Source organism: Octodon degus, unplaced genomic scaffold (assembly GCF_000260255.1).
Source record: "Octodon degus isolate 3935 unplaced genomic scaffold, OctDeg1.0 scaffold00027, whole genome shotgun sequence".
Lineage (NCBI taxonomy): Eukaryota > Metazoa > Chordata > Mammalia > Rodentia > Octodontidae > Octodon > Octodon degus.
In genome coordinates this window covers 16,321,037-16,331,355 of record NW_004524603.1, presented here as the reverse complement: position 1 = coordinate 16,331,355, position 10,319 = coordinate 16,321,037, and the positions used below count along the sequence as shown (strand labels likewise).

At 52.4% G+C, this 10,319-nt stretch overlaps 2 protein-coding genes across 6 annotated transcripts in view; one reads left to right on the top strand and one right to left on the bottom strand.

Moving 5' to 3' along the window:
* The window catches only part of LOC101563217 (C-type lectin domain family 2 member L), a 28,389-nt gene extending 27,595 nt beyond the window's left edge, over positions 1 to 794 (top strand). The window contains exon 6 of the mRNA XM_004629138.2: positions 150 to 794. Within this exon, the coding sequence (XP_004629195.1) occupies positions 150 to 261 (112 nt within the window). The 3' untranslated portion in view covers positions 262 to 794. The remainder of the gene's footprint in view (positions 1 to 149) is intronic.
* Positions 1 to 10,319, bottom strand: part of Hipk2 (homeodomain interacting protein kinase 2) — a 210,495-nt gene that overhangs the window by 3,920 nt on the left and 196,256 nt on the right. Inside the window, exons 15-17 of one of the 5 annotated variants that reach the window (XM_023712849.1) lie at positions 3,253 to 3,366; positions 2,059 to 2,173; positions 1,699 to 1,928 (exon numbers count right to left, since the gene is read on the bottom strand). In XM_023712849.1, the coding sequence (XP_023568617.1) occupies positions 2,060 to 2,173; positions 3,253 to 3,366 (228 nt within the window). In that variant the 3' untranslated portion in view covers positions 1,699 to 1,928; position 2,059. Of the gene's footprint in view, positions 1 to 1,698; positions 1,929 to 2,058; positions 2,174 to 3,252; positions 3,367 to 10,319 lie in introns of those variants that run through there. The other 4 variants (XM_023712853.1, XM_023712848.1, XM_023712852.1 and 1 more) reach the window with 4 other exon arrangements.

Genomic DNA, 10,319 nt, shown 5'->3' with positions numbered 1-10,319 from the left:
AAAAAAAAAAAAAAAAAAAAAAAAAGAGAAGCTGCCCTGGGCTGGCTGTCTTAGAAGGTGCCGTGGGGGTGGGCACAGGGCTTCCCGGGAACCAAGGATGGCTGCCCAGGGAAGTCCTGAGCTCCTGGTCTCTTTTCTCCTGGTCACAGATTCACCATCTCAGGCCCAGGAGAGTGTGTCTTCGTGGAGCCCACCCGGCTGGTGTCGACGGAGTGTTTGATGACCCGGCCCTGGGTGTGCAGCAAGATGGCCTACACATGACAGGGACAGGCCAGAGTGGACGGAGGCATCTGCTCTGAGCGCAGCCTCCTGTGGAGCCGCCTGCCTCCTGCAGGGGGACTAGCTGGGGAGGACCTGTCCCTATCCTGTCCCCTCTCAGGCTAAAGAGTGCCTGAGTCCCTGGTTCCTGGTCCCTCTGTCCCCAGGCAGGTCCTGTGGCTCAGCAATTGAATCCCATATGCTAGTAACGTGGCCATCTTTCCGCATCACACAGGTACACACACACACACACACACACACACACACACACAAACACACACATCATGCACGCACATACACACATACACAGATGCACAGGCCCTTCCCCGCAGCTCCCACAGCCACCCCTAGCCTTTCCCAGCCCCACCTGGAAACTACCCCACCCCCTGCGGCCCTGGTACCCTGAGGAAGGCTGGTGGCTGCTGGGCGCCCCCCTCACTGCTCGTGGGCCCTGAAGGCCCACCCTGCTCCAGAGTGCTGGGGGTGGCAGCTGAGCAGGTGTCCCCTCACCTCAGCCAGCCTTGCCCAAAGCCTGTAGGCCCTGTGCTCAACCTCTTTGCCTTCCTGGGGTCCCAGGGCAGGGCCCTCCCCGCTGTGTCCGTGGTGCTGTTGTATCGGTCACTAACGGAATAAAGAGATGACTGGAGTCAGAGAAGTCTGTTCCGGAGTCGCAGCTCGGGGAGAGGCAGAGGGACACAGCTCGTGGGGTCACCACAGAGATGAGCTTGCTTTGACATGGCCTGTAGTGGTGTGCAGGGAGAAATAAAAATATCACAAGTGACGGCTTCAGGGTCTCAGCTGATCTGGGCAGGCTGTGAAGTTATTCCTCGCTGCCTGAGGGCCAGGTGCCATTCGGGCTCCTTTGTTACGATTTAACCGTAACAGGATAGATGTTTCCCCCCAACTGCCATGTGCCAGACACCATGCCAAGCATGGGGACTCTCAGTCTTAGGCCCCAAGGAGCACACAGCTTAGAAAGCACTAGAATGTTCTAGAACACTGTGGAAGTTAGCTTACTGTGCTTTGGGGAGGATAGGGTGACACTCCCGTGGGGCTGGCAAAGAGCTCTCAAGGTCTTCAACCTCTTCCTGTCTCTCTGGTTTGTCTGGAGAGGTCCTGCGGGCCCCCCTTGCAACCTCTGCAGTGTGTGGCAGTGGAGCCTGAGCCCCTGGGGCTGCCCCTCCTGGCGGTCTTGGCTGGTGAGGAAACCATGTGTGTACATTAGGCCCTTGCTGATTTTTTTTAAAAAAAATGTATTTAGTAAAATACATACAGGGTCTACAGTGTCTCTCTACACAGACTGACTCATAGTGATGTTCCTGTTTTCAGCCTCCCAAGTGCTGGAAGTATAGGTGCATGCCACCATGCCCAGTCTCAGTCGCCATCTCAGTGCGCCCTGGGGAGGGCACTAGCACTAGCCATGCCAGGAATCGAACCCTGGTCCCTGAGCTCTGCCTAAGCAGGTGCTTTAGTCCGCTGAGCTATCTGGCCGACCCTTGATTTTCAGGAGTGAGCACAGAGGGTCGCCAGGTCCTTTGCCCAGCCTAAGCTATCTGAAAACACTGCCAGCTTGGCGCAGTAAGCTCTTCTGCATGTTTTCCAGATAGTTCATTGAGTAGGGGTCATCTGTGGCTTCATATTTGTCTCCTTTTGGGAAGCCAGTGACAGACCTAGGTGCACAATAAAATGTAAAAAGAGCATTCAGGGTGCTCCCCCACCCCCAACATGTGGTGGGGACCGCAGGGAGGAGCTGGGGTGGAGGAAGTGGCCAGTGCTGCCCATGTCTCGGTGGAGTCTTACCTCAAACAGTGGGTTTTTGATGGCGTTGGTGGTTCACACCTATAATCCTGGCTCTCTGGGAAGCTGAGGCACGAGGACCCCAAGTTTGCACATAGCCAGACGACTTTGCAAGAGCCTGTCTCAAAAAAAAGGAGGGGCTGGCAATGCCGCTCAGTATAGAGACTCCAGTACCTCAAGAATAAAATAAATAAAATGACTGAAGATGTAGCTGTGTGCAAAGGCCCTGGGTTCAGTCCTCAGTACCACAAAAGTGGGACTCAAGATCTTGGAAGTGGGAGGTCAGCGTCCTGCCCTCTTTCTGCCTGGATGTGGTGGGAAGACAGGGGACCCTGTGAAAGGACAGGGAACTTGAGCCCCTTATTTCTTTTTAAAAATATATTTAAAAGTTTTTTTTTTTTTAATTTGGTACAGGGTCTCAGTATGCAGTTCAGACTTGTAGGGATCCTCCTGTGTCAGCCTTCCCAGTGCTGGGATTACAGGTGTGCACTGCTATGCCCGGGGCCAGCACAGCATGCGGGACCAGAGGTGGAACTTGGGTTCTTGAGCTTGCCAGGCAGGCGCTTAGACCGCTGAGCTATCTCCCCAGTCTGAGCCTTCTTGTTTCTTATTAAGTATCCAAAGCCCGATGCTTGCAGCCTAAGGCCCCTGGCAAATAAGCTCTGCCAACTGGGGTGACCACACACTGTTCTAAGTCAGTTTGGCAAAGCAGGTGCCCAGCCGGGTTCACAGGTCTACCGTCCTTTGCAGAGTGATAAAGCGCAAGAGACGCAAAGAGCGGAGACTGCCGATTCCAGAAGTGTCGGGAATTCCTGCACACCCCGTAAACCAGCCAGCCACCTCCCCACCTTCCCTCGCCGTGGCAGCACTGAGGGCAGACCCAGAGGGGGCCTCCTAGGCCACGAGAGTTGCCCACGGCTTTGGGGCCGTGCAGGGGGAGGGGCGCTTCCCAAGGACTCGCTGGGGCGTTTTGGCGCCGCCCTGGTGGTCAGGGGTCCAGAGCTTTCTTCACAGTACAGAGCCGAGTTGCAGGCATCAGGATCTGAACTCAGCCCTTCCCACAGGCCCCTCGGGAGCTTTCCTCTAAGGCACACGGGTCCCCTGCCCAGCTGGCCAGCTCTGAGGAGGGAGGGGTGGGAAGGATCCCCCGTGGTGCAGAGCATTTGGATCTTCCTTGGGTGACCCCAAGACAGTTACGTTATCTGGTAGCTTGTTTCTAAAACGAAGGTCACCAGCTAAACATTGCCTGGTTCTAGGTTGTTCGCCTCTCCTGGAGACAGGTTCCAGGTTCTTCTCGCCTGGAACAAAGAACTGAACAAGATGAGCAAAAGGCAGCTGCAAAGTTTATTGAAGAAATGGGGCCAGGGAGATGGCTCAGTGAATACGTGCTTCCCTGGGGCCTGAGTTCAGTCCCCGGTTCTGCAGGAAAAAAAAAAAGCAAAAATGAAGAGCAGGAGAGAAATTGGAGCAAGCTTGGACCAGATAAATTAAAACAGGGGATGAGATCAGAGGTACAAGGACCCCTCCCACGTCTCAGGCTGGCCAATCTATTGAGAACCTGGTCCAGTTCTCCGGAGAAATCCACGTCCAGGGCTTGGGAACTGCGCGGTGCGCGCCCTCCAACGATCGGGTCACGCCCACAGGGAAGCTTTGCAGCTCCAAATCTCCTGGATCAGTCTCAGGGCAACTTCTGCCCTTAACTTCCACCAGGCTCCTGAGGACGCCTTCCCAGCCCTCCTTCCCAGCGCCTCTCACACTGAGAGGGCCTCTTGTGGCCTGAGTCGGTGTGGCCTTGGGCTCACACTCCTAGCCGACAGTGTCTTTGCACTCTCCGCCCGGAGGCACCCATGGGAGCCCTGAGAGGCTGCTGCCGAGCTCTTCAATCCCCAGAACGGTAAGCCAAACGCGCCTCTCACAACATGACCAGCCTCAGGTGTTTGGTGTTTTGCTAGGACCACAGAAGACAAAGGTATCCTGCCTCCCACAAATCCTATTCAGAAAAGCATAGGCGATGAGGATCCGTCCTCGGGCCAGCCCAAGGGCCATTTCCGTTTATTTTTTCTTTTTGGAACCAGGTTTCCTTCTGCACTTCAGACTGGCTTGAACTCCTTTTGTGGGTCAGTCTGGCCTTGAATTCACAGCGGTACTCTTGCCTCAGCCTCCCGAGTGCTGGGATTCCAGTACTGGCTGCTACACCTGGCTGGGTCATTTCCATTTAAAGCCTTCTTTCCGCTGTCACCATGTTTCCACCCACCAGCCCCCAGGAGCAAAAGTGGTTGTTAGTCTTCTCTTGCCCAGGAAAGGCTTCTTTGTATTCTTCTCTGGTGGATTTAGAAAAGTATGACTTTTATAAAAAATTTTTCCTCAGGGGTGGTGGCACATGCCTGTAATCCCAGGACTCAGGAGGCTGAGGCAGGAGGATTGTTGTGAGTTCGAGACCAGCTGGGGCTATAGAATGAGCTCAAGGCCAGCTTGAACTGCTTTGCGAGACCCTGTCTCTGAAAGACACACACATCTTGCTGTTATGATAGGATCAAAAAAACCTTTTGCCACTTTGCATAGCTACATCCAGAACTGGAAACCTTCTGAACACTTTTTTGAACTTTAAGAACAAATAAGGCGCTGGCTTAGAGCAGTTGTGAAGTCCTACTGTGTGATGCTTTGGGGGTCTTGGACTCCCCTTGCTTGGTGGGGAGGAATCCCCTGCTCCTCCACAGGCGGACGTGCCAGCCACCTCCTGGAGCCATGTCCCTGCACCCAGGTCCTCCCTGGCCCATCCTGGGCTGCACGGCCACCTGCCCCATGCAGTGCTGAGGCAGCTACAGCCCCTGAGCTTGGAACAGGAGGCAGGAATAAGCTGCGCCATGCCGCTGGCTCGCCATGTCCGTGGCGTACAGAAACACCGTGTACTTCTGGTCTCTTTGCACCCTGATGAAGTCATTTTCTGGGCTAAATTCTCAAGGTTGTCCACCTTCTCTTTTTTCTGATGGCATGGCTCGTGCTTGGCTTGTGACAGCTGTCTTACAGGCAGGGGACGCAGCTCGTAGCTATCCTCAGCCCCAGCCTCCTCTGCTTCCGGCTCAGTTAATTGATTCTGGTGAGTTTTCCTGAGATTGCATTATTAAAACCACGTGGCCAGTCTATGATTTGGGTGGGGTGAAGTGGGGTAGGTAGTACTAGGGACTGAAGCCCCGGCCTTGGCATTGAGCTACACCCCCACACCTTTTCTTATTTTTTATTTTGAGACAGGATCTGGTTAAATCACTAAATTTCCCAGGCTGGCCTTGATCTTGGGATCCCCCTGCCTCGGTCTCCTAGAGCGCTGCCATCCCAGGTGTGTGTCGTTGCCGTACTCCGGGCCAGTCTTCTTTTTTCCTGATGCACCTGCTTCGCTTCTCTGGCCTTTCCAAGTTCCAATTCCATTTTCTTTTGTTTCCCTTGTACAGCTGGGTTTGTCCTTTCCAGAGCTCCCCTCTTTCTTATAAAATCCTCCTGACAAGAGGCCAGCGTGCCTTCTAGCCTTTTCCTAGCACCCCTCTTAGAGTGAGCGGAGTCAGTCGGGCTGTGGCCTGCTTCCTGGTCACTGCAGGTCACCCCCTCTTTCACTGAGGCACGACATGGGGTGTTACCTGTTCATCCACTGAGATCAATTTCTGGTTAGCTTCTAAGCCAATGCTATATATTTTATTTATTTATTTCATATATTTTATTTTGGATTTTGTTACACAAGTACTCCACTTTGAAGAACTAATTTCTAGATAAAAGGAGGCTAACTGCTGAAGGAGCCTAAAAGCTCAGTGGTGTACTCATAAAAAGGCTTGTTTCCTGCTCTTGCAGGGCTTTCCCGGGGTAAGGGACACAGTGCCTTCCGTCCAGTGGCACAGCAGTGTCTGGGGCCTTGGAATCTCCCTCCCTAGATCTTTCCCATCTGGCCAGAAACTGAGGAAGGTGTAGGAGGGTTTCAGGTGGGCTCTGCTCAGGAAGGTGAGGCTGGGCTTGGGTGTTCCCTGCCCAGGTGCGATTCCTCTTTTAGAGTTCGCACAGCTGAGCCAGAGGCAGGCTGGGTCCCAGACACTGCAGGACCGTGGCAGAGCTTGCCTTCGAGCCCAGGCCATGCTCTGAGCCACCTGGCTGCCCTGTTGCCCTCTTCTCTCATCATGCTTTGGGGGCTTGTGACAGCTTCAAGCCTGTGACAGTCACTCTGTGGCCTGTGACCTGCAGCAAGTCCTTCAAGCATGGACTTGTCCTTGTCGCTTTGGTAGCGAATTGGCTTTCTTAACAGCATTTCCACTTCTGGATTGGTCTGCTGTAGATGAAGATTGTGAGAGGTATGGCTATAAAACTGAAAGACAGCGCTGGAACAGAATACAGAAGGACTGGAAGGGGTGTCAAGGGTTTTATCAAAGGGTACCCAGAATCTAGCACTGGTTTAGCAGCGCATCAAATACGAAATGGTACCATAGAAAGAACTATGTACCATCTACAGATTAGCTCTTGTGAGACAGACAGTTAAGAAATGGCTGATCTTGGGCCGGGGAGACAGCTGGGCAGTCTAAGCTTCTGCCTGGCATACGCAAGGATGCAGGTTTGATCCAGGCTGTTTGCTTCTTCTGACTGTTTCTTGCTCAGAGACGAGGTCTGGGCTGGTTTTGGCACGGCATGTTTTCATCCTCAGATGAAGACCAAGACCCTAGGAAGCCCACGCTTTCCTGCCAAGAGGTGTGCAGGGCCTGCCCTGGTGGCTAAGTGTGTGTGGAGGGCAAGGGGGCAGTCTGAGATACCCTGCCTGACCCTGAGCAGCAGGCGGAGACTGAACGGGAGCTCACGGACAGCGGCCGAAGCACCGTGCTAATAATCTGTGTGTTCCACTTTATATACTCAGCGTCTGCTAGAAGGTCTAACAGATGTGTAGGCTGAACCCTCACATTCAGAACTGGCAGTTAGAAACAGGGCAGGGCCTGGCCTCTCCCACCCAGCATCCCACCCGAAAAGAGAGCTTTGTGACCTGGGAGCCAGAGGCCACCCCAGGGCCCAGGACAAGGTGCTGCGGAGGGAGAGAGCCATTTAACAGCCAAGAAGTTGCGATGGTTATGGGGTCCAGAGCTCGGCTTTGGCTCACAGTGGCTCAGGTGAGCACCTCATCCTTCTTAATCTCCCTCCTTTTTTTTTCTTTTGGGGGAACTGGGGATTGAACTCAAGCCCTTGTGCTTTCCAGGCAAGCACTTATTCTACTGAGCTATTTCCCTGGCCCCCTCTCCCCACTACTGAGTATGTGTTGATAGCAATGTGTCGGCCAGCTATCTGTTACTGTGACACAATACCTGAGATGCTCAACATATTTGGAAGAAAGGTTCATTTGCCTTTTCACTTTAGATTTCAATAACTACCTGGGCACATTTGGGATGAGCTGGTTTTTTGAAAAAATCTTTTATTTATTTACTTATTTGGTACAGGGTCTCGCTACACAGCTCAGACTCGTGATCCTCCTGTCTCAGCATCCCCAGCACTGGGATCACAGGCATGCCGTTCAGTGGCCAGCACGGCATGCGACCCTGGAGATCGAACTTGGGTCCTTGTTCTTGGCAGGCAGGTACTTAGATCACTGAGCTATCTCTCCAGCCCAGGATGAGCTGTTTTCCCTACCCCCTTTCCATGGATAGGATTCCTGGAGGTGCTGTCCTAATTTAGAAAAAAAGTGAAATGTGTGATGGAAGAGTTCTGGTTTGGTTACAATTGTTTGTATAGACTTTTTTTTTTAAAAAAAATGTATTTAGTACAGAGTCTACAGGGTCTCACTACACAGATCAGACTCGTAGTGATTCTCCTGTTTTCAGCCTCCCAAGCACTGGGATTGCAGGCAAGCGACACCACGTCCAGTCTCGTCATCTCAGCACGTGCCAGGGGTGGCTGGCACAGCAGGCTGAGGATCTAGCCCCTGGCCCCTGTCTGCCCAAGCAGGTGCTTTAATCTGCTGAGCTATCTGGCCAGCCCTTGTTTGTGTAGATTTTTGTGTAATTTGAACTACTGGGTGAACTGTTATTTTTTCCCACTGGGACTAGACACAAAGGTGAGCTACTGATGAGTTACATCTCTAGCCCTCTTTGTTTATCTTTCACTTTGAGACAAGGTTTTGCTAACTTGCTCAGACTGGCCCTGAACTTGGAATCCATTTGCTTCAGCCTCCTACGTAGCTTAGGGTTGTGTTGGCATTGCTGGAGCCTGGGGAGACCAGGGATTTGGAAGGTGGATGGGTGGCTTGGGGCAGGGGAAAGGAGGGCTGAGCAGTCCGCTATTCCCTCGAGTATTTACTGATCACTTGCTCTGCCTGGCATGTAACAGTGAGCCCAGAAACAGGGATGAAGGACAAATCGTGACTTGCAAGGGATTTATGGCTTCACAGTGGAGGAAGATGAGGAGAGACGCTGCTCGTGTGGCAGGGGATCTTGCACGGGATTGGAAACCTAGGCCAGCAGGACTGGAGCTAACGGAGGGAGTGCTTTGCTGGGGAGGTGACTCAGGAGGACACTGTGGAGGAGCAAAGGTCTCTGAATGGCGGGGTGCTTGATGAGGGTGCCCAGAGGCTGCGACAAGGGTGAGGAGGCCGCCACTAGGTACTGGGACTCTGCATGTGTATGAGGAGTTGGGTACAGTGGGGGCTTGGGTGGGAAGCCCAACCTCCGGGGATCTGGAGGTCCCAAGGCCCGAGGGCGCAGTGAGTGTGTGCCAGGACAAGTGTTGGGGCAGAAAGGAACCCTGCTTGTGGCTGGCGGGAATGTGGAGGCACAGCTGCCAGGGAACGGTGTAATGGATCGCCCAAATCTGGCAGTTACCCCTGACCCAGCAGGTCCTCCTGCACGTATCCCCAAAAGAACAGAAAGCAGGGATCTGCTGATACCCGCCCACCAGGGCCCACAGAGGCCCTGTTCCCAGCAGCCACAAGGGGTGCTGATCCGAGCTGCTCCTGGAGAGCCTGTCCATGTGTGGAAAACCATTCAACCCCAGAGAAGGCCACTGGGATACAGGTGACAGCATTAATGAGCCTTAAAGACATCCTGCTAAGTGAAGCCAGACACTAAGCAGCCAATGTGGTAGGACTCCGTGCATTCGGGAGGGCAGGATGGTGCGAGCCGGGGCAGCGGTGGGGGTGACCATTCATGGTGTGGAGTCTCTGCTTGGGATGGTGATGGCTGCAGGGCAGTGCTCAGGAATGCCACTCGCTGCGCACCCAAAGGAGTCCCAGTGGTGAATTTTACTATAATTAGCAAAATAGAGCTCACCAGGAAGATGGGCACCATGGTTTGAGAAGGACGTGAGGTCCTAGGCTTTCTGCGGCAATGGGTGCTCCCCAGCTACCCGACATTGTTGGCAGGGAAGGTGAACACGGGCCAGCTCACAGCACAGCAGGTGACAGTGTGCCTTGGGTCACGGGGGCAGAGTGTTAGGGCAGGAGTGGAGATGAACCCAGCTGCCCAGGAATCAGGAGCAGAAGGACCTCAGCCCCCCGGCTGCCACCCAGCTGCCACCCAGTCCCTGGTCCTCCGCCAGGGCTCTGCGCGGTGATGGGCTGTCATTCCTGTGGAAGCCGTCCTGGCTGTGGCCACCTGCTCAGGGTCCTGACCTGTGTGGCTGAGGGACGGAGAAGCAGGCCAGGCAGAGTGTACAGTGATTCCAAACAGTTTAATGTAATTCCAAGACAAAGTGTGATTACATTTCTACACATATACAATATGCATATGTGAGTTTACAAATTTTAATTAATAACTCATTTCACCTCAGAGACTGAAAAAATGATCAAAAGAAACTGTAACAAGCTATAACAGTTCACCACAACAGGACCCCCTTTCTCACCCTACAGTTAGTAATATTACAATTAAAATAACTATATTCTTCTATAATTTTTTTCTGTTAAAATCATCTCATAAATTTACAATGCTATTATTAGTTTCCAAGACTAATATAAATTCACTCCATTTTTCTACAACGAAAATGATTATTAATTTAGAAGCACACAACATCATGATGAAAAAACACAAGCATTTTAGTAGCAAGGACATGATCAGTTAAGAATTAGTTTTCTTGTAAAACATTCTAAAGCCAAGTAAAATATCCATTCTTATAACATACCTATAATATGAGACTAAGGGATAGTTACATAGAGGTCTACAACACATTGGTTTGTCTTTTAAAAAAGTAGACATTTATAAATAAAAAAGAAAAGAGGGACAATTCACAGAGGGAGGAGAGGTACACGAGAAAATACTGTT